At 46.3% G+C, this 24,071-nt stretch overlaps 2 protein-coding genes across 5 annotated transcripts in view; one reads left to right on the top strand and one right to left on the bottom strand.

Moving 5' to 3' along the window:
* Positions 1-7,937, top strand: part of CADPS2 (calcium dependent secretion activator 2) — a 351,450-nt gene extending 343,513 nt beyond the window's left edge. For all 3 annotated transcript variants that reach the window (XM_081878161.1, XM_081878160.1, XM_081878159.1), the window contains 2 exons: positions 2,258-2,362; positions 6,945-7,937. In XM_081878161.1, coding sequence (XP_081734287.1) covers positions 2,258-2,362; positions 6,945-7,115 — 276 coding nt within the window. In that variant the 3' untranslated portion in view covers positions 7,116-7,937. The remainder of the gene's footprint in view (positions 1-2,257; positions 2,363-6,944) is intronic.
* LOC309350850 (uncharacterized protein) overlaps positions 2,074-24,071 on the bottom strand; it is a 29,623-nt gene continuing 7,625 nt past the window's right edge. Inside the window, exons 1-3 of one of the 2 annotated variants that reach the window (XR_014160519.1) lie at positions 14,193-14,513; positions 8,940-9,084; positions 2,074-2,184 (exon numbers count right to left, since the gene is read on the bottom strand). Coding sequence is in view for 1 of the 2 variants with exons in the window: in XM_081878147.1 (XP_081734273.1) it covers positions 9,079-9,084 (6 nt within the window). In the remaining variant the exon portion in view is untranslated. Of the gene's footprint in view, positions 2,188-8,939; positions 9,085-14,192; positions 14,514-24,071 lie in introns of those variants that run through there. The other variant, XM_081878147.1, reaches the window with a different exon arrangement.

The following is a 24,071-nucleotide window of genomic DNA, read 5'->3' as shown; positions in this document are numbered from 1 at the left end:
CTTCTGCCTGTGCTTTTGGAGGATGTGCACGGATGAAGTTTAGCAGCTCCTTGGCTGGGTAATATCTTCTGCTTCCCAAGAGATACAATGGAAGATGCTTCTGATCTCCACTGCCCAGAGAGGGAATAGAAGAGAGGATTTTTTAAGGGCAGGAAGTAAAGAACTGCCAGGCATTAGAAACCAAAGGAAGATGATTATCTGGTTAACTGTTCATTATTTAAAATGCTGTTATTTCACTGCTCAGCCTAACATGCACATAATAAGCTGCAAGATGGGAGCAGCATTATTGATGTTGTTGTGGTTTAGCCAGGGCACCTTTCCTCAGCCCTAATTTTTGCTTGCTTGGTTCTGGCTGTGTGTACTAAACCTGTATTCATATAGCCTCCACTCCCTCAAGCTTTGTGTTCCCCATTTCTTGTGTGTCTGTGCTCACATACACAAATATATACATGTCCTCTTCTATTGTAAAGGAAGAGGAAATTATTTTAGGAAAAGGTTTAAAGCTGCTTCTTTCTTTCTTTTTTTTTAAGAAAGCCCTGAAGTGCTAATTCTCTCCAAATGCAATTTTGCTCCAAAATGAAATCACCACTCTGTTTTTCATACTTTGACCACAGGGTTCTGTTTAGTAATTGATACTGAGAAAGACAGACGCTACAGAGGTGGTTTGTTTTTCTATTTTGCCTTGGCGACTGGTTAAATATCAATGCTACTTATTTTAGCTAAAGCCTTCCTAACATCTTCGATTAAGAACATTGAATATACCTAGTAAGCAACCAGGTAGTGCCTTGGCCAACTCCGAAATGCCTTTGCCTTTCCTTAGGTCAGTATTTACCTCACGGATGGGAACCTTTGGCCCGACATATGTTTCTGGACCACAGCTGCCTTTATCCCTGAGCACCCATTGTAGCTGATGCGAGTCAGGGTGCTCCAAACAGTCTCTCTTTTTGAGAGAGATTCAGTCACGTCCCAGGCTGTGAAATTAGCTGGTTTGGAGCTCTTGCAAAAAAACAGAAAACAACCACCCATTTTCCTAAAAGCCCAGACTTCCCAATAAGGGATGTGATTAGTGCGGTAGGAGAGCTGGGGGCGGGGGATGGAAATCACATCTGGCAACCAATGCACCACTTTGGTTTCAGGTAAAGTAAAGGTAAAGGGCCCCCTGACCATTAGGTCCAGTTGTGACCGACTCTGGGGTTGCAGTGCTCATCTCGCTTTACTGGCCGAGGGAGCCGGCATACAGCTTCCAGGTCATTGGGCCAGCATGACTAAGCCGCTTCTGGTGAACCAGAGCAGCGCATGGAAACGCCATTTACCTTCCCGCCGGAGTGGTACCTATTTCTCTATTTGCACTTTGACGTGCTTTCGAACTTCTAGGTTGGCAGAAGCAGAGACTGAACAACGGGAGCTCACCCCATCACAGGGATTCGAACCGCCAACCTGATTGGCAAGCCCAAGAGGCTTAGTGATTTAGACCACAGCACCACCCGCATCCTTAGTACATGCATAGAAGAGTCTAAAAAGCCCGGGACACAGATTTTATGGCCCTCTAGCGGCTGTGGTGGCTCAGAATCACAGAATTGATGATTTTCAGGGTCCCTTCCTACCCCCTGCAATGCAGGAATATGCAGCTGCCCCATATGGGGATCAAACCTGCAACCTTTGTGTTATACATTATCAGTTCCCTCATCCCAATTTTAGCGTCTGTCTGCCTCCCCACCCACCCCCTCCATTTCATTGCACCCTTGGTAAGAGAGTGAGAACTGCAAAAAACGGCAGGAATTGTGTTTCATCGTCGGATGCCCTCTTCTTCCATTAGACTTCATTTCCCTTTTTGCTAAGTGAAACTTGCAGAGCTGTGCAATTTTCCCCTTCATCTCCGTAAATAATCTTCTTCCCCCTACTGTTTTAGCAATCAGTTATTTCATGCGAGCGTGCGCACAGAACACTCCTTTTTGCCTAGAGATCGCGATGTGCGAAACACTCTTTCACATGAAGATGGCCCAGCTCAACGGCACTGAGAAGTTTTTGCTAATGCTAATTCGCGTGAAGACCAATTCAGGTCAAGTTTGCCAATTTCCTAGCAATGACACTTGCCGTTTTACTGACCGGGATCAAGGCATCGTTGACTTCAAGGGCTGATTTGCAGCCCGTTTGAAGGGTCCAATTTGCCTCTCATCGCCAGATCTGCTAAATAAATAATGGTGGACAGGACATCTCTCTATATATATATTTACTGCCTCTTCTTTTTTCTTAACAGCAATGGTACAGTAACTCTATGAAAATCATATGCGTGTGGCTGGCTGATAGATTAGAACTGCAGCTTCATATCTATCAGCTGAAGACTCTCATCAAGATAGTGAAGGTAAATATATTAGAATTTGATTGCACCGCGGCATTGAAAAGAAAAGCAAACAATGAATTCTTCTGGCTTTTTTTTTTTAAAAAAAAGCAGTTTTATTGGTTTTTAAATAACCATTGAATACTTACCTAACAGTATATCCAAATGTTTGCCTCTAGACATAAACTGACACATTCAAACATATTAATGTAATCCCTCCACTGAGAATATTGAGTAATTGATATAAGGAGGTCTTGATTTTGGTCATTAACATAGTTAAAGAATGGGGTCCATATTTCTTGGAAGATGTCTCTCTTCGTTATGCCTTTAATTGCCCTCTTGTGCTGGTGAGACGCTAAGACATTGCTGTATCCCAGATATTGTGCATCATATGCATCAATATAGCAATTTCTCCAAAGCTTTGAAGCACTTCAGTTCATTCGTAAGTTCAACTGCTGTAAGGTGGATATTCCACTTTAAAAAATGGGAAGGCAGCCCAATGAGTTCACAGCTGAGATGAGATTACATCACTTGTTCCAAACCTGTTACCCTTCAGCTGTTTTGAGACTAGAGCTCCCATCAGCTAGCTTGGCTGGCGCTGATGGGAGTTCTGGTCCAAAACAGCTAGAGATTGGGAACGTTGAATTACGGTAGTTCTTATGGTCTTGGTCTCAGTGATTCATGAGCCGCACCGAACCGGCTACAGCACTTGCTTGAAAGGGCTAAAGCAAAGCAGTGCACTAGTACCCATCTTACTTGCAGTGAAAAGGTGCTTTTTAGAATTATCTGGGACTGGCAGAAAGAATAATTTGTTTAGTAGCTGAATCTGTGCTTCGCAATGAAAGTCCCTCCAGCAAATCTAGAGTGGTGTATATAAGCCAAATTGTACAAGCAGCTAGCGTCTAATAAACATGTCCCCGGAGGCCAGAACACTGCAGAACAGAAACCCAAAAGGCCACTTAATGAGTGATTGGTGAGGTGATTTAGTGGTCTGAAGGCCTATCTGAATCTGTTCAGCTACTTATCAGGTGCAAAAATGGAAGGCTGCACAAATGGAGATTGACTGATGGGAACATTTCCCCTGCCAGCAAATTGGATCCCACAGCTCCCAAGGTGATTTCAGGGGCCAAGCACCACCGAGTGGAATTTGTGTGAGTGCATACACGTAGCAAAGGGGAGTTAAATTGCATTTGCAGCTCCTACAATTATTTTTATAACTCTTTTTTATTATTAATATGGATCACTAGTTTTGCATGAGTAAAAAAATTCTACAGAAGTAGTTTAAAAGAGATGAATTTGAAGAGTTTGCACATCAAACTGAAGTCTTATTTTCCAGTTCAGAAGCACTAGTGTTTCTGGCATTCCTGCCACAGGCAGGGCCACGTTTCGGCACACTTGCTCAGTTGTTAGCACTGGAGCTGTATTTTGGTATTCAAATGGTTGTTTAATGCAGTTGATCATGAAAAATATAGTCCTCGGTTCAGAATAATCAGCTAGTCATGCATCTAAAGGACATGTAAACCATCCAAGATGTGTTTCACTTTGGAAATGTAAAGCAATAATAAGTACCATCTTGTTTTTAAGCGCCTGTTTTAACATTCTTGTGATTTAAGGTTAACAGAGCACGGTCTTTTCGTATTCAGGGTAGTTCTCTCCCAACTCCGCAGATCAAAGCAGAAAGAGCCTTTAGAACAGTCCTGATTCCCAGTGGCTGTCAGCCCAACACCTTTGTAAGCCTGTATGTTCTGCTGCATGTGACAATGAAACGCAGCCTACATTGCAGCATTCAGGATGAATCGGCCAGTGTCTTTCATTAGTCCAGATTCTGCTGGTGGAACCATTGCTCGGGCAATTGTGCTGTACCTGAGCTATACCGTTACGGCAGAGCCATGTATTAAATTAAATATTTGTACTTACTCAAGGCAAGCGATTCCCAGAGCTGCTGCTCTTCCTGATAACCTCCAGGAGAAAGCATCCCCAAGCCACACAGGCTATTGGAGAGTTGCTCATTAAGTTTAAGAGCCAGCTCATTCAAGACACAGCAATTACTTGATGAGAGTTTGATACGTTTCTTTGGAAAGCATGTGAAAGAATGCTACCCTTTTTTTTTTTTTTGAAAGAGTGCTGTTTTCTTCCCTGTTTCTGTGTAACACACTAACACACACACACACACACACACACACACACACACACACACACACACACAATGAAAGGTACCAGAAAAGAACTCTGTTGGGAGATGTTACACTGAGAACTACTTTCAGGCTTTTTAGCACCATAAACAAAACATTTAAATAGCTCTCCCTTGCCTACAGCAATACGCTCTGGGGCTTGGGGGTTGGGATCCTGTTCTCGTGTGTTGTGTTGAAGGAGGAAGCATAGCTTAGGGTTAAGAGCATGTGATTTCCATCCAGAACATTCCAGCTCCAATCCTTGACATCTCTAATTTGGGACTACAATTCCCATCATTCCTGATTACCGGTCCTGCTAGCTAGGAATGGTGGGAGCTGTAGACCCGAAAACAGCTGGAGACCCAAGTTTGGGAAACACTGAGTTAAAGGATCTCAAATACAGGGCTGGCACAGACGCCATCCTAAGCCCCCCAGAGCAGCTATTGCCCTCCAGATGTTCTGGACTACAGCTCCCAGAAAAAATCATGCTGCCTGGCGGAGAGGCTGATGGGAGTTGTAGTCCAAAATATCTGGAGGGCACCAGTTCAGTGAACGCTGTTCTGAAGATGCCATGGTAGACTGCTGTGATCAAAATAGTCCAATGGTCTGCTTTTTACTCGTATTTTTCGCCCTATAGGACGCACTTTTTCCCCTCCAAAAATGAAGGGGAAATGCGTGTGCGTCCTATGGGGCGAAGGCAGGTTTTCGCTGAAGCCTGGAGAGCGAGAGGGGTCGGTGCGCACCGACCCCTCTCGCTCTCCAGGCTTCAGGAGAGCCGCTGCGCCAGTCCCACAAGGTCGGGGGACAGCGGGGAGGCGGAACGCCATCCCGCTGTCTCCCGATGTGGTTTGGAGGCTGATGGCGGGGAGACGCGTGCTTCTCCCGGCCGCAAGCTCCAGGGACAGCGGGGAGATGCAGCGCGTCTTCCCACTGTCCCCGGACCTGGTCTGCAGGCGGGCGGCGGGGAGAAGAGCGCTTCTCCCTGCTGCCTGCCCCGCAAGCTCCGGGGACAGCTGGGAAGCGCAGCGCGTCCTCCCACTGTCCCCGGACCTGGTCTGCAGGTGGGCGGCGGGGAGAAGAGCGCTTCTCCCCGCTGCCGGCCCCACAAGTGCCTGGGGGGGGGAATAATTTTTTTTTCTTTATTTCCCCCCCAAAAAACTTGGTGTGTCCTATGGGCCGGTGCGTCCTATGGGGCGAAAAATACGGTACTATTCCCTTTTTTTGCCAATTGATTCTTTTTGATTTTCCACATTGTTGTGGATTTGTTAAAAAACTGAGCAAATTTAATACTTTTTCAACAACAAAAAGACTTCCCACCCGCTTCTTAGATGTGTCCATAATTAACCCTTATTGCTGCTTGTCAGAGCTGCCCGAGGTCCCAGCTCACAAAGGACCAACGCCAGTTCTTGTTATATACAAAAGTCTTTATTGAAGTTCAGTTTCGATTTCAAAGCCGCGGCGCACAGCTCTACGTCTTGAACTCTAGACCGCTGAAGCTCCGTCTGAATCTCCTCCCCCCAGACACCAGTTTAAGACTCTAGCCTTGCTCCACCTCTTCCTTTGCTCTTTCCTCCTCTGGGTCCACCTGTCCACTGGGGTCTTGCCCTTTCTAGACTCTTCTGATGCTGAGTCCCCTGAGTCTTCCCCCTGCCTCCGGCGGGCTTTAGGACCTGGTTCCCAATCCGGGTTTTCTGCCGTCCCGCGCGCCTGTACATTTGAACTTGGCGCGCGCGCCCAGCCGGCAACCTTTCTCCTGACCGTTACACTGCTCCTGTCACTGCTTCCCTCTTCGGGGGGGGGGCCTAGCTGGACCTGACTTCCCCTCCGTTCTCTCACTCTCTGATAGAGGCATGGTCAGCCCTGACTCATCTTCTCTCCCTACTGGAGGAGACGCTGGCCCTGATACATGGGACTCTTCCCCCCCCACTACGCTCTGGTGGGGGAACTGGTCCTGATCTTCCGCTGCTGCTTTGGGAGTCCCCGCTGGCCCCTTGCTTCTGGTGCGTCCCCCCTGGGACCCCCCTTGCCCTGGCCATTGCCCCCCCCCCTGGGAATCTTCTGAATCGCTGGAGAAACTCATGGAATCTCTCGGGCCACTGTCATACTCCCCTACGCTGCCCTCAGATTCTTCCCCTTCGCTCTCCGTTTCCTCTCTCCCCTGTGCCTCTGCTCCTGAGCCCCTGACACTGCTTATATTTCATTTTTCTAATTCACATTCCATTTTTTCCTTTTATCCATCAGCATTAGTTAACATTTCCAATATTGTCATCCATTTATCAAGCCACGTTAATTCGCCAATTCTATTCCACATACCTTTTCCCAACCCTTTATCAGGCCTTCATTCCATCTGCCCCCTTCGACAAGACTGACATTTTTTGGGAACTACAAAAGGGAAGAACTGACCCTTTGCTGAAAATATTCTCTTGTCGCTACAGAAGACCTATCGAGACTTCAGGCTGCAGGGCGTGCTGGAAGGAACCCTGAACAGCAAAACATATGACACCGTCCACAGCCGTCTGACAGTAGAGGAAGCCACAGTCTCTGTGTCTGATGGGAGCGGACTTCAAGGCATCACAATGAAGGACAGCGATGAAGAAGACGGCTGACCACCTGCTTCCCCTTCATGAGTGTTTGTTCCGTAACTTGTCCTCACACTTCGCGTTTATGGTTTTGCCTTAATGCCCCGATGCTATGGTGTAAAATTCATCCCACTTGTGAGGGAGGTAGGTGGGCTAGAAAGGGGGAAAGGGGGTGGTATTGGGGCAGGGGTGTTTAATGCCGAGGACAATTTTAAGACAATGGCCGGGGTGGGGGTGGGGGGTTGCATATTTTTCTATGTAGCTTTGCTTTGCACCTTTGAGAATGCCAGCATGGAGTGTGGGCTCCATCCCTTTCTGTTTGTCACATTGCCGTTTCTCTTCCTGTAACCGGACGGGAGAGCAGACATTGTACATTGCGTAATACTATAGGCAGTCATCATTGGAAACTGTTCAGAGCAGGCATTTCATCTGCAACAATTGCAGCCCAAAAATGTATTTCCCATGGTTTGTCGCTGTTGTGTTTTGTTTCTGTTGTCGGTCTCTTGCTTTTTCTTCATTCTTAGGAGACATGCATTTAAAAGAAAAACTTGGTCCCTAGTCCTTTGATTTTTGCTTTGTATAAAAGGCAAGAGAATTTCCAAGGACTGCCAGGGGAAAAACACACACACACACACACACCACTACATGCGTTGCATCTTCTCTCTTGCAAATTTAAAAACTTTCTCATCTCGTTGATTGTCCAGAAACTTGCCTTCGGTATTTCTATGTCTCTGTGAAAATTTGCAGGCAATAAGAATCCCTCCTTTTCCCTCCTGTCATGACCACTTCTGTATCTAGCCCACGTTTGTACAAAGTTCCAAAATTAAAATATGTTTGCAATATTTGAAATCCTTTGACCTGCAGCGTGTGATTTGTTTTGCTGGCAGGAGAGGGCAGTTACAAAAATAAAGTGCAATTGTTTCCTGGATCCCTGCAAGATTTGATAAAAGTGTTTTTATATGAAGAATTACCTGAGTGGTCTAGCCTATAGTTTTTTCATTTAAGAAATGACTTACATCTCAATATTCTCCGGTGATGTCTTTTCAAAAAGGCATTCTGCTTTTGTATACCTTCCCATAAAATGCATACATCTCTGCCTATTGATGACAGCTTGAATGGTTCCAAAGTAATCTGGAAGAGCACTGAGCGAAGAAGTTGGGGGCGGGCGTTACTTATGTTCCTAGTGACCTTAAATGCCTGGCCTTAATTTAGCAGTGAAGTGCTTTACTTCAATGAATTCCTTAAACAATTCAGAATCGCTGTGGCTTACACGACGGTTCTTTGCAAAGACAGGTCGTGCAACTTTGCGGCTGCTCTGTGAGTACAAAGGCTTGAAGGATTGAAAAGTAGTGAGTTCCAGAGAGGAGCTCATTGTTTTGTTTCGTTTTGAAGCGCTCATGTAAACTGCGCTGAACAAGGGCAAACAAGTTACACTTCAGCAGAGCTTGGCTCCTCCTCGAAGTGACAATTACTCCTCATTCTCCAAGAACTCTCAAGAACTTGAAATAGAGCTATTTAGTGGGAGAAAGGGCAAATAAAATATTCTGTGCTCTTGCACTATCCTCACAAACAGGATGGCGAGGACAATATGTCTGGGGTCTAGCATTCTCTTTGGTCTCCCTTCAGGAAATAACTTTCCCAAATGATGCCACAGATTTTTTGGATAGAGTGAGTGATGATCATTACTCCTTCCGGCAATGTTTGGGGGCTCAACACAGAAATCTCAATCAAAAAGCAATGGGAGTATGATATAGGTAACCAAATACACCCCATCCAATGGACTAAACTGCAGTCTAAACCTTACTTCAAATCCATCTCACACAACAGAAAGGAACACACCTTGAAACTTACCTATAGATGGTACCTAACACCATGGAAGTTGCAGCTGATACACCCAGGAACCTCACCAAAATGCTGGAGAAGTTGCAGCTCTACAGGTACATACCCCCACATGTGGTAGGACTGCTCCAGAATCCAACCCTTCTGGACATCAGACCTTCAAGAAATATGCAAAATAACAAAACAGGGATTAGAAGCCTCCCCAGAACTACCAGATCTACAATTATACTTTGAGGCATTGTGTTTGTGCTGGATTACTGAAGAACACGCTACTGCTAGATCTGGTAGGGTATGATGGTAAATATGGATGGCAGAGCCAAAATTTACAAGAGCTTCTCCAACCATGTGATCAGAAAGAACTTGATTAGAGTCTGGGGAAAACACAAAAACTTACTGGAAAGGACACCACTGTGGTTATTCCCTACAGGAGCAATAACTAGGGAAAAGATTAATATGGAGAACCAGTGGGGTACTCACTGCAGCCAGCTGAAGTCAACCAAGTATGCCTTGGGTCCCCCAACCTCTCTCACCACCAAGAGAAACTAATAAATGAATAGAAAGAGAATGTGACGCCAAGACAAAAAACTTGCACGTAACACTATGTAAAAGAATGAAAGTTTATGTCAGGGACGAGCCAGTGGTTTCAAGTTCCCCAGAGGGAGTGTGGAACCTGGGAGTGGAAGAAGAGGGCGAGGTGCCCGACAGGGAGGGAGATAATGAGGAGAGAGCTGTGGGAGGAAGCCGAGAGGAAGAGGCAGGAAAGGCTAGAGATCCAGGAAGTTCACAGGAGCAGCAAGGGTTAAGCTCAAGCTCAGAATCTTTCGACAGCTCTCTTGAGACATGGGAGAAGAGGAGGGTGTAAGGCATGGGTTGCTGGAGGGGCAACTGCAGGCCTCAGCATAGATCTGAACTGAGTGACTCTGATGGATGATAAGATGTGTTAATGACCCGTTGTAAATACTGTAAATAAAGACTATTTAAAATGTCATGGTGATTGTTGTGAAGAGAGGACACCCTCAGCCCTGACATTTTACCACCCCTCTCTTCTCCCCCCAACCTTATACCAACTACAACATTAATGTCTCACACCGGATATAATTGATCTGTAGAAAAGACTTTATGATCTGAAAACAGAGATGATGTACTTTTGTAACCCAAGAAAATCTTGTAATAAAAGCAATTTTAAAAGAAGAAGAAACAAAAAACTTTTTAATAATAATTAATAATAATAATAATAATAATAATAATAATAATAATAATAATAATAATAATTTATTATTTATACCCCGCCCATCTGGCTGAGTTTCCCCAGCCACGCTGGGTGGCTCCCAGTCAAGTGTTAAAAACAATACAGCATTAAATATTAAAAACTTCCCTGAACAGGGCTGCCTTCAGATGTCTTTTGAAGATAGGATAGCTGCTTATTTCCTTCACATCTGAAGGGAGGGTGTTCCACAGGGTGGGCACCACTACCAAGAAGGCCCTCTGTCTGGTTCCCTGTAACCTCACTTCTCGCAATGAGGGAACTGCCAGAAGGCCCTCGGTGCTGGATCTCACTGTCCGGGCTGAACAATGGGGGTGGAGACGCTCCTTCAGGTATACAGGACGGAGGCCATTTGGGGCTTTAAAGGTCAGCACCAACACTTTGAATTGTGCTCAGAAACGTACTGGGAGCCAATGCAGATCTCTCAGGACTGGTGTTATGTGGTCCCGGCAGCCACTCCCAGTCACCAGTCTAGCTGCCGCATTCTGGATTAATTGCAGTTTCCAGAGGTCACCTTCAAAGGTAGCCCCATGTAGAGAGCATTGCAGTAGTCCAAGTGACAGATAACTAGAGCATGCACCACTCTGAGAGACAGTCCGTGGGCAGGTAGGGTCTTAGCCTGCGTACCAGGTGGAGTTGGTAGACAGCCGCCCTGGACACAGAAATACGGTAACCTGCACCTCCATGGACAGCTGTGAGTCCAAAATGACTCCCAGGCTGCACACCTGGTCCTACAGGGGCACAGTTTCCCCATTCAGCACCAGGGAATCCCCCACACCTGCCCGCCCCCTGTCGCCCCAAAACAGTACTTCTGTCTTGTCAGGATTCAACCTCAATCTGTTAGCCGCCATCCATCCTCCAACCGCCTCCAGGCACTAACATGTTTTTAAAAAACATACACAAAGGAAGCTGCAGAGTCAGACAATTTGGCCTGTCTAGCTCAGTACAGTCTTACATTGAAAGGCAGTGCCTCTTTGGGACTTCAGACTGGGTTTTCTTCCAGTCTTACCCAGAGATGCTGGGGACTGACCTTCTTCATATGAAGTTTTACCAGTAGACTATGCGCCATCCCAATACCAGTCTGTGGGTATTCACTGGTGATGGGACAGAGCTGCAGGTTAAAGATACACCTTGCCCAAAGCTTTGCTGGGAGTTTAGCTGTTGCCTGCAGGTACTGTATGTGGTGGGGGTGGTTTTTACCTTTGGTACGTAAAGAAAAAGCAAAACCTCCAGGAGGAAGCTAACTGAATAACCTGCTTCCCATTCCTACAATTCCGCCACTTTTAAAGCTACAAAAGTGCAAGCTGCTTAAACCGGTCCTTAAATTAGTTTGGTCCCGGTGCAAGGTGCACATTAGCATTTCCTGCATTTGTGACCTTCAAATTCTCCAGAACCCTTCCTTGTGTAAGTGTTACGCAAAAGGCAGCACCTATAAGAGCACAAATGGTTCCGGCTCTCTCCACAGAAACCCAACAGAATCCCAGATCCTTTTAATTTAATTGAACATTGCTCATCCGTGTATATTCCCAGGGCGCTCGCCAGGTATTAGCATCACTGGCCAACTATCAAGGACCAGACTCAAGTCAAGGGCCCATCAATACCTGGGTTCCCCACTCGCAGCCTTACTGCTGCTGCTCCTTGTTATCATTGCCAGTACACAGTCCTCTTTAAATGAATAAGCATCACAGGAGAAAGGAGGAGCACCAAGATTCTCTTCCCTTCTCGATGGCTGTAGCAAAAAAACACAAGATGGTATGTCTTGCCCAATGCCCCTCTCCCAGAACTTACACCATACACTGTATGGCACCCAGCTCTACCTCTCCTTTAAATCAGAACCAGTGAAGGCGGTGAAGGTCCTGTGTGAGTGCCTGGAGGCGGCTGGAGGATGGATGGCAGCTAACAGATTGAGGTTGAATCCTGACAAGACAAAAGTACTGTTTTGGGGGACAGGGGGCGGGCAGGTGTGGGGGATTCCCTGGTCCTGAAAGGGGTAACTGTGACCCTGAAGGACCAGGTGTGCAGCCTGGGAGTCATTTTAGACTCACAGCTGTCCATGGAGGCACAGGTCAAATCTGTGTCCAGGGCAGCTGTTTACCAGCTCCATCTGGTACGCAGGCTAAGACCCTACCTGCCCGCGGTGCCCACCCTGTGGAACACCCTCCCTTCAGATGTCAAGGAAATAAGCAGCTATCCTATCTTTAAAGGACATCTGAAGGCAGCCCTGTTCAGGGAAGTTTTTAATATTTAATGCTGTACTGTTTTAAACACTTGATTGAGTGGCTGGGGAAACTCAGCCAGATGGGCGGGGTATAAATTAATTATTATTATTATTATTATTATTATTATTATCCCTGTTCGTAATTCTACTCACCCCTTTAAGCAGCGGCCAGAGAACCTCCAGCCCATGAGAATCATCATCATTTTAACATCCCTTCTCCCTAAAAATCTGAGGGCAGGTTACATAGCCAATACATGTGCAAAGCTTACAAATGGGGCTTTAGATTCCCCCTTCCTTCTGGAATTTGCACTGATGGGATTCTGAAAAGGGATCCATAATCTCAGCATCAGATTCCATATTTCTTTCTACCAGTGCAGGAGCCATTCCTCTGACTCCATCTTTCCATTTCCTTTTTCAGTTCCTCTTAACAAAGGGAGACAATTAACCTTAAAGAGTCCCCTAATTGTGCAGTAATCCTTAGCCCCAGATATCTTACCCAAGTGCCCTCAAAAGTCAATGTCCCCTTATTAGCTCTAGAGATAATTCCCCCTAACTTTCTATTAAATTGCAGCAGGGCCTCAAGTGGTTTGTTGGGACTAGTTAAAGCATGAGCCTCATCCTTTGCACAGAATGATATTTTAAAATCTTTCTCCTAATCCCTTTCATGCCAGAATGCTGCCTTCAAGCTACTATCATGGGTTATGTAACAAGCAAAGGCGTTGCAAAGGAGGCAGCTTTGTCCAATGCTACTTTTCAGTAGAACCTATTAGTTGAATTTCTGCATGTCATGGAGTCAATAAACAAAGCAATAGGAAATAGCTAGAGCTGCAACGCAGTTGTTTAAAAATGGAACCATACAGTTGGAAGGGACTCAGAGGATCATCTATTCTAGTCCAAACTCCTGCAATGCAGGCAGCATTGAAAATTTGCCAGGTGCATTTTGCCCCTGGCTATCGGCCACTTGCAACCAAGTGAAGATGCCCAAGCGTCAGGATGGCACCTGACATCTACACCATCTGGAGGTGCATGCCGGGGGAATCCTTGGATCTTGATTGTTTTCACACACCAGCAACACATCTTGTGGAATTCTATCCATGATATTTTATCTGAACGAACTTCAGGAACCAAAAAAGTTGTATTGGAAAATACGACTTTCAAGCTGTCTGGCCCCAAAATGGCAACTAGACATTTGGCAACTGCAACCCTGGTTTAAGAAGTCCTTTGGCGCCCAGCTTATATATCCGAGTTTCTAACACTGGAATGCAGGAATATGCAGCTGTCCCATACTGTCCCATACGGGGACTGAACCTTCAACCTTAGCATTATCAGCACCATTCTCTAACCCAGTGTTTCCCAACCTAGGGCCTCCAGCTGTTTTTGGACTACAACTCCCATCATCCCTAGCTAGCAAGACCAGTGGTCAGGGATGATGGGAATTGTAGTTCATAAACAGCTGGAGGCCCAAGGTTGGAAAACACTGCTCTAACCAACTGAGCTATCCCGTTCCTTTTGATGTTTTTGTCTTCTCCATCCCAACCTGAGTCAGAAGAGACTCGGGTCTCTTCCTTTTTTGTGGGGCTTTAAAAAGGGAGAGAAAAACCATGTGTGCCAGTTTGAGCTCTTTGGAGGAAAGGAGAGCTAGAAATGTAAATAATAATAATAATAATAATAATAATACCCCCCTCCAAACAAAAGTTAGCAGCAAAGACAGGAGCCCGTGCCCTTCCTAACTCTTGCCCTGATCATGTGGGGAAATGTGATATCAAAGCATTTTTTCAATTACCTTGCCAATCCAAATTGTCCATTATCCCCACCAGGAGACAAGCTGTAGCTGAGTGAAAGCTTAGGCTTCCAATGCAGCCCACTGTTAATCTTGCAGATAGGTCTAAGCCTGGATTAGTCCAGCCCCAAAACCACAACTCAAAACACCCCTCTGCTTGCACCAAAGATCAGACCATTTAAATTGCCTCCTCTGAGGCTCTGACCCCTCCTAGGTCAGACTCAACACTCAATGGTTTGCAGCAGCTTTCAATGGCTTGCAGGAGCAAACTCAACACTCAGTGGTTTCAAACCGTAGGAGTTGGATGGGACCTTGGATGTCATAACGCAGCCTTTCCCAACTTTGGGCCCCCCAGGTGTCACTGGACTACGATTCCTATCAGCCCCAGCCAGCATGGCCCAATGATGGATGGTGGGAATTGTCATCATAATTGTGAATTATTTTGTCCAGTAACATCTGGAGACCCAAGGTCCAGATAGGGTGATCTAGTCCAACCCGCTACTCAAGACAGGATCCAACAGCCTTCCCCAGCTTGGCTCAGGCCTGCAAAGCTCATCAGCCCCAGCTGGCAGAGCCAATGGTCAGGGCTGATGGGAGCTGAAATCCAGTATCCCTAGAGGGCACCTGGTTGGAGAAGCCTGAACTACAGCCTTCCTGACGGGCCAGTTTCTCCTTACATATCCCCAGCAAAGGAGTGCCTGCTGCTTCCCAAGGCAATCTATGCCACTGTTCAACAACTCTTGATTCACTAACTTGCAGGGAGGGGCACTTCCCCTTTTAATGTAACCCCCCCCAAAAAAAAAAACTATTTCATAATAATAAATCCTCATGAAATAAGATGTGAACTAGAAAAAGCGTACACAAACTCTTTCCTTTGCTCCTACTTTGGGTGGGGGGTTTACATGTGGTTGCCCTATCACAGCTACCCTAAAATCCTGGATTTCTCCCTTGTCCAGCTGTCTGTCACTTCCGGCCATAGCGAGACCAGGCAGGGAAGGAAATATGGATTCCTAAGTCGCCCCGGAAGCTGGGCACCCGAGGTCAAGCAGGACCTTCCCCAAGGCAAATGAGGGGAGGTTGGAAGGGGATGCGGGGGACTCAACTAGTCGCTTCTTGGCAGAGAAACATCTGTTGGCAGGTGCAGCGCCCGTGGCTCTAGGGTTGTTCTGCACAGGATGGGACCGGGTGGTTGCGGTGATTTTTTTTCATATGGTGCTGAAGTGACTTCAAAACAACCCATAGCAGGGCTGCCATACGTCCAGATTTTCCCAGACATTGACGGGATTTCAAGGGCAGAACTGACGTCGGAGGAGAATTTCCAAAAGGCGGTGTTTTGTCTTGGTCAATCAAAAAAATGTGTTTTTGGGGTGGTTTCCTTTTAAAAAGCTGAAAAACTTTGGGAGTTGTCTAAAAAAAAGTTCAGGAACTTTCGGGTTTCCCTAAAAAGGAAAGCTCAACAATTTTGGGGTCTTCCTAAAATGGCGTGCATTTGATGGGCAGCCGGCGGTTTTTTTCGGTGGTTCCCTTAAAAAAAGCTCCGTTGTGCACATATACCCATGAATTTGTAGATCTATCTGCACTTGGCTACCCAGAACTTAAATACATGACCTTTCACACACCCTTTCCAACACAAGCATTTGGAGAGGATCCCTAACTTGGCAGAGAGATAAAGATAGAGAAGACCTGAAACACAGGACAAAACTGTATCAATACAGGATGCAGCATTTTACATTGAAATACGGGACAATCTTGTATCATACAGGACAGGTGGCCACCCGTCCTCAGCCCCGCTGCGGATCAACCATAGCTGCCTCGAAACCAACGCGCGCCCGGCCACGAAGGCGGGCAACCTGCTCCCAGGACGGAGCCCTTGGGCCCGGGACTCAGACGAAAAGAGAGCCGCCAGGCCGGGTTTGGCGCCCTGCACCGGCTCGGAAGGAAACTCCTGCTCCGCTTCTTGGCGCCTCGTGCCAACGCTGGGCCCCGAAGCGCTTCATTCATACTTACCCGGATTCCCCGCTGAAGGATACCCAAATAACCGTGGGGCGCAAGCGGGCCCTTCCCCAGGACTCCTGGGGAACGCCAAGCGTTTACACCGCCATTCGCTCCCGAACGGCGCCTCTTCCCAAGCCGACAGGCCAAGCCACGCCCGCCACGTAGCCATTGCGCTTTTTTCACACCTGAGGCTTGTTGGCTAAAAGGGCTTCCCAGGCGCAAGTGTCCGGGCAGCATCATCACCGCCAGCTCTGCCGTTTAGAAAGAAGCTCTCTCCCTCGATATTCAGAGCATTTCGGATTCGGAAGGACCACCTAGGCCAACTCCCTGTAAGATCACACCTGGTTTTAAGAGCGAAAAGCCCAGGGGATCCTTTCCCGGGATGGAGGCTTCCTCTGGCGCGTTCTGCGCGCTAAGGCGCAAAGCGCAGGCCCCGCGGGAAGCTCGTTAAAAGAAACTTTCTGCTGGGCGATTTCAGAGACCAGCGGGTTTTCTATCAGCACCCTCTCCCCGCTTTCTGGAACCTCTTTCAGGACTAAAGACAGAAGGACTGTGCAGCTGACTTCCTCGCAGGTTGTCGGGGCTGCAGTCCTGCGCGTTCTTGGACAGCACTGAAACCAACAGAACCCGGTAGGATCATTGAGGATTATTAAATATTATTAAATATTAAAAATAGAATCAAACATTAAAAACTTCCCTAAACAGGGCTGCCTTCAGATGTCTTAGGGACAGGGGTGGCACTGTGGGGTTAAACCACAGAGCCTAGGACTTGCCGGTCAGCGGTTCGAATCCCCGCGACGGGGTTAGCTCCTGTTGCTCATCCCTGCTCCGGCTCCCTCGGCCAATAAAGTGAGATGAGCGCCGCAACCCCAGAGTCGGTCACTACTGGGCCAAACTGTCAGGGGTCCCTTTACCTTTAAAAGTCAGATACTGTAGTTTATTTCCTTGACATCTGATGGGAGGGCGTTCCAAAGGGCGACCCCCTTATTTCTGAGCATCACAGTGCTTTCCCACCCACCCTTTTGTGGTTTCGTCTTTCCCCATACTACATCTGCAACCCTCACATATACCTGTTGCCCCCCCCCCAACAAGTGAACTTTTGTTAAAGCAGGCAAGCCTGGTGAGAAACTATGCTGCCTGATCCTAAATGTCTGTGTATACCTGTTTGATGGGGAGTGCTAAAATGCTTCAGTCACAGGAGCCCACTGGAGAGAGCCCCAAAGTTGATGGGCATTGCCACTGAAATGGGGTGTGCCACATCTTGTGGTTGATTTTGTCGGGGCAGGGCTTACTTGGGGCTCCAAATATTTTATTCAAGAAGGCACCCTTGGCTTTGATCATTTTCTTTCTGTGTTACTACCTTTTCTCTGGGAAGTGTGCATGGTTTTCCCCACCCCAACTTCCATTTTATCTTCACAACAACCTTCTGAAGTAGGTTACGCTGAGAGACAACAACTGACCCAAAGTCACCCAGCATAGCTGAGAGGGGTTTTGAACCCTGGTCTCCCAGGCCCTAGTCTAACCAAAACTCTTAATGACTACACCACATCGATGAGAGGAAGGCACTCTGCAATGCCCAAAGGCCTTATTTTTTCTCATTATGGCCCCATGTTCCAAGACGTGACTCTTAGAGACAGGTGTGAGGGCTGGGGGAGCCAAGACTCAATTAAACCAAAGATTTATTTTCTCTGTCTACAAAGAACCACAGCTTTCAAATGGTTGCTCATATGCATGTTTACTCAGAAGCAAGTTCCGCTAAAAAGAGACCTGCTTCTGAATGAATGTGCTTTAGGTTTCAAGGTTTTACTTCATTGTCCTCAACGTTATGCCCCTTTTCACAGGCTTCTGTTCTAGAGTGACTGTCTTTTTTCCTCCCTTTCTGAGCTCTTCTGTCTTTACCGTTGGAGTGAAAGGCAGAAAAGTAGCAACAGGAAACATTTCCAGGCATGGATATGCAGAATTGAGCTGGTGAACCTGTTTAATTTCTGCCTGAGAGGTGCCCTGATCAGTTAGCTATCTTTGTATTTTATTGATAATTAGTAGTTGTATGCAAGTAAGATGTTGTTGTTTAGTCGTTTAGTCGTGTCTGACTCTTCGTGACCCCATGGACCAGAGCACGCCAGGCACTTCTGTCTTCCACTGCCTCCCGCAGTTTGGTCAAACTCATGCTGGTAGCTTCGAGAACACTGTCCAACCATCTTGTCCTCTGTCACCCCCTTCTCCTTGTGCCCTCCATCTTTCCCAACACAAGGGTCTTTTCAAGGGAGTCTTCTCTTCTCATGAGGTGGCCAAGGTATTGGAGTAAGATAAATGGCCTTTAATTACTGAAAGTGCTCTGGGGAGGGGGAATGGCTCTTATATATTTGCAGGGGGCAAGGGAGCATCTTAGGCTAAGAAGATGTTGCTTCTTCGAGGAATGGAGTCAGAGAGAGAGATGTCTGCCTCCCCTGAGGTATTTTGTTACCTGCACAGGTGCAGAGGAAGTCTCTCCCAGCCCAGGAGGAAACAGGAAATTCCGACTGGCTGGTCCAGACACCCTCTTTTTATGTCCCCTCTAGGAATGTTGTATTTGACTGCTCTGTGTCTCACATCCCACGGGGATGTGGGCATCCCGTGTGGCAGTGGCATGATGGGATAGAACAGTGGCTCTCAAAGGGTTTGGCGTGCCACACTGGTGTGGCAGGAGAGGCTGGCAAGTGTGGCAGGAAGCTGCATTGTTGGATACTTTCTGGAAGTCAAGTGATCATACTATAAAGTAGTTGTGTTCTGTGTGACCAGTCAAGCACTTCTTTTTGTTTTCCAATGCATTTCTTGTCAATTGAAAAATCGGTGTGGTGCGAGCAAATGTTTCCTCGGAAAGCGTGTGCCAGAAAAAAGATGCTGAGAACCACTAGGATAGAAGGATCCATTTCCTGTCTTCTGGCCCTGTGACTTAAGGCCGTATTCAGCTGCTAATGCCACCTCTTCTTGACATTTTGCTGTAGTAATAATTCCATACAAGGGTTTCTGTGCCAGTGGAGGAGGAAGGAAGGGCAACCTCTGATTTTGCAGCAGGGACAATGAAGTCATGAAGCCATTTGCCAATCCTCTGCATGCAAACTAAATAAGCTTTGCTCAGAGCGAAACCCATCAAACGAGGTACACAGATGAAGAGGCAGGTGATGTTACTAGGTGTGCCTTGGGGGTTAAACTCTGATCCAGCTCTGTCACTGGAAGCCCAGGGAGCAGGGCCGTCTTAAATATATCCACGGCGCCATGGTACAAAGATCCCTCCGGCTCTGGAGTTTCCCAGAGTTGCTGACCTTTTTACGGCGCTGCTGGCAGCTTTGTGGGGCTGGAGGAGGCAGCCAGCGGCTGGAGGGCAGCTCCTCCGGCGGGGAAGAGGTGAAAGGCTCTGGGCACAGCGCTGCTTCAGTGAGGCGGGCAAGGGCGGCAAGCTGATGCTGAGAGGCACTGCATCCAGCCTCCGCCTCTTCCCTGGTGCCCTCCAGAACTTGGCACCCTGGCACCCTGTGCAACTTGCTTCTATGGGCCAGGTGGCTTCAGTGGTTAGAAGCACCTGCTACAAGCTGTGTGAGGTGCAATGGCTACAGCCATTTGTTGACCAAGAGAGTTTGTCCACAGTCGTTTAGACCAGAGCTTTCCAAACTGTTCATGTTGGTGACACACTTTTTGTACATGCATCCTTTGGCGACATAGTAATTCACTTTGCATTGTTTCGCGACACAGTAAGACTCTGACAGCATGCAACACCGCTGCTCAGAGATGTGCACTGATTGTCCAATTGCTACTGGGCCAGGTTCAAGGGTTTACTAATCGTATATAAAGCCCTAAGTGACTTGGGACCAGTTTTGTTGCAGGATCAACTTACAGAGGTACCTTGGGTCACATATGCTTCAGGTTACAGACTCTGCTAACCCAGAAATAGTACCTCGGGTTAAGAACTTTGCTTCAGGATGAGAACAGAAATCATGCTCCAGCGGCGTGTTGGCAGCAGGAGGCCCCATTAGCTAAAGTGGTGCTTCAGGTTAAGAACAATTTCAGGTTAAGACCTGACCTCCAGAACGAATTAAATTCTTTACCCGAGGTACCACTGTACTGTATAAATGCCCTCTTGACCACTACAATCTGCCAAACCGGCACTGTTCTAGGGGCCACATAATACTTGATTAACATGTGTCATAAATTTATATTTTGGTGTCGCAGCACCCACACTTTGGAACTCCCTGTCTATTGACATCAGGGAGGGAAGTACAGTGGTACCTTGGGTTACATACGCTTCAGATTACATACACTTCAGGTTACAGACTCCGCTAACCCAGAAATACTACCTCAGGTTAAGAACTTTGCTTCAGGATGAAAACAGAAATCGTGCTCTGGCGGCGCAGTGGCAACAGGAGGTCCCATTAGCTAAAGTGGTGCTTCAGGTTAAGAACAGTTTCAAGTTAAGAACAGACCTCCAGAACGAATTAAGTTCTTAACCCGAGGTACCACTGTACCTTCTCTACTCTTCTGGGTGCCTGCTTAAACATGCAGACATGTAGAAGTTACATGTGTTTTTATTTCTTTTTAGCTCCTGTTGATCTTAATAATTTTTGAATATTTTCTGTATATATTTTATCAACAATTTTTATATTTTCAATATTTTTAAAGTTTTTATATTTTTAAATTTTTAAAATATATTTTATAAAATAAACCACTTAGAGATTTTTCTCTCTTTTCTGTAAAGCGCTTAGAGATTTTCTTACACTCAGGCAGAATGTAAGTTTTGTTAAATAAAATAAAATGCCACTTTTCTTTTGAACGATTAAAAAACAACAACACCCTTTGTTATGACCAACCAAAATGCCTTATGATAGAGAGCAAGCCTTTGTGTCTTCTAGAACTCTTTATCAAGCAAAGCAAGAAGAGTGCGTGAGAGAGAAAGCTTGGTTGGAATTGAAGTCATCATGTCTGCATTAGTCAAAAATTCATTTTTCTAGTATCGTCACAGAAGAGCTGTGTCTCGGGGTTGTTGAGAGGAACACCTGCAAGTCAGCATTTGCCATTCACTGATGTGTGGCCATTCAAGGGAGTGTTACATTGCAGCCAGGATTGCATCTGGGGTGTCTAGATGCAAAAGAAGAGGAAACTAGAAGCCTGATAAGGAGGACTGACCATCAGCCAGAACCTGTGTTTGGAAACAAGCCCCACTGAGTTATATTAGGGTTTTACCACCTAAAGCTATGGTTTTCCCAGTAGTGATGTATGGAAGTGAGAGCTGAACCATAAAGAAGGCTGATCACCGAAGAATTGATGCTTTTGAATTATGGTGCTGGAGGGGAGACTCTTGAGAGTCCCATGGACTGCAAGAAGATCAAACCTATCCATTCTGAAGGAAATCAGCCCTAAGTGCTCACTGGAAGGACAGATTGTGAAGCTGATGCTCCAATACTTTGGCCACCTCATGAGAAGAGAAGACTCCCTGGAAAAGACCCTGATTTTGGGAAAGATGGAGGGCACAAGGAGAAGGGGACGACAGAGGACGAGATGGTTAGATGGTGTTCTCAAAGCTACCAGCATGAGTTTGACCAAACTGTGGGAGGCAGTGGAAGACAGGAGTGCCTGGCGTGCTCTGGTCCATGGGGTCACAAAGAGTCAGACACGACTAAACGACTAAACAACAACAACAAAAGTGTGCTGAGCATTTCACCCTGAGTTGTGAGAGCTGCTTGGTTTAAAACATCACTCCTCAATACCTCAGCCTTCCAGCTTTGGCCCCACCATATTCACTGGGAGTTGTCACATATGCCTGCAGAGAACATCCAATCCTTGCCTGTTTGTTAGGGAAGGATTGCAGGGAAGTTCCCGCCCCTTTAATTGTTGTGTCAAAGTCTAGCATCGCATTTGCACCAGGCTAACTCTTCTTCAATACGCCTAAGCATTTGAATGGTCTGTCAGTCTGTCTGTCTCTCTCTTGTTCAGTGAACGTTTTTTAACTGCTTGCTGTTTTATGGTGATTGCTTTGCGATGGCCTCATTATCACTTCGTAGGAAGCAATTCATGAATTAAATGAAATATCTCGAAGCTATTTCATAACACACACATATATACTGTGTATTTAGGTACTAATTCATATATGACAACAATTTCATAGCCAATACAGAGTCAACAAGCTAATTGGGTAGCTTGTTGAAGAATAAATGTCTTCAGCAGATGCAGAAGACATAATAGATGTCTGATATATAACAGGAGAGGGTACCAATTTTATGGAGGGAGGGAGGAATGTGTTTTTGTGGGGGTTGTTTCGTATGATTATTTAGTTATCACTGTTTTATGTTTGAAATATTTGTTTACCGTGTAAGGTGCCTAAGACCTTTGGGTATAAGGCAACTTGTAAATCATAATCGTATTTCAGCAAGTGTAGAAATCCCCTCTCCTGCATACCTGGTAAAGGGACAAGAGCATGGTCACTTATTCAGTGAATCCATCACCTAGAGTGGCTTTAGACTAGAGAGTGGCTGGCAGTGAGCAGTATCCATGAGAGAGTTGTTATTGATACAGGGGATATTGACAGAAGTATACTTGACCTGAATATTCCCTGGGAATATGACATTAGCAGGGTTGAGACTGGCATGGGAGTTACTGACAGTCATAGCTGATCCCTTGATCTGCACCGCGTTTACTTGGGAGGAGGTGCTACTGATCTCAATGGAATGTGCTGCCGAGTACGGATGTCTAGGGGACATCAAGGGGACCAAGAATGCCAATTTTAAACTACATAAGCGATGCATTAATGCGTTGAAAACTGGCTGAGATCTTTTAAGGCCATGCTGCAAGACCCACGTCAGCAGCCAGCGCTGGTCCAGAAAATGTCCTGCCGCTGCTGCCTTTCAAATGCCCAAATTGCAGTGATTTCTTAGAAGACAAGATGGTAGCAACTCTCATTAGAGTGGAGGTTCCTGGCTGCAGCAGCCACTGATTGTGATATAGGTGATTTATTGCCCCAGGGACAAAATAATTTGGTCAGCCTTGAATCCTATGAGGAGGCACGGTTTGCTGCTCCAACTCAAGCAGAACAAAATGTATTGCGTGGGAGAAGGGAATTTTTTGAGCAGGACCTGGGGGGTGGTGTCTGAGTTCCCTTACCTTTTTTCAATTAAATAATTATTTTATTTATTTATTTTGCCTGGGGGTGCTGGAATATACACCCAATGCCTGAGCCAAAAATCCACCCATATCTGTAATCAAAGTTTTGACAATTTCTAATGCAAATTATTAATAATATCTTACATTTCGCCACTGGCAGGGGGTGGTTGGTCTGGCACTGTCACTGGGCTGGTAATAAGCAAACTTATTGGTGAGTTCCCCCACATTTTTCTCCAGAAAAAAGCACTGGGGACCCCCTTTAACATTATTTTTTTTAAAAAAAACAAATATCGTTACAAATAGAGCAGGATTTTTGTGTCAGCTGACATTAACGATGGGAATATTCCATCAGTTCTGACTTGAAACATAAATTAGTAGCCCATATGTCTAAATAGGTATCCGAGTGAGAATGACGATTATAAATGATGCCTTCAAACGTTGGAGGGCAGTGACATGTTCCGCGCCCTGAGCAGAGGAAAATGAATGTTGGTTCTTCTATAAGGGCTGGCAGGGCCGATTTCTGTTGTCCACGCTTCAGCATTTGTGACTTAGTGATTTAGTGCCATCCACATTTTCATGAGCACACCATTTTATTTTGTACACTGGATGGAAGTCCTGAAGTTTATTGTCCCGTGGATCGTCATTTGTGTGTGTTCGTGTGGTTTCCCCCCCCCCCCACCGTCTCACCCCTTTGTCTGGAGCCCAATCTCTAAATCTCTCCGGCCGGCTGCAAGTCTGAGTTCATGCTTACGCGGAACC

This window comes from Podarcis erhardii, assembly GCF_964252035.2.
Source record: "Podarcis erhardii genome assembly, chromosome: 10".
Taxonomy (NCBI): domain Eukaryota; kingdom Metazoa; phylum Chordata; class Lepidosauria; order Squamata; family Lacertidae; genus Podarcis; species Podarcis erhardii.
The sequence above is the reverse complement of the archived record's forward strand: the minus strand, read 5'-3'. Positions and strand labels throughout refer to the sequence as shown.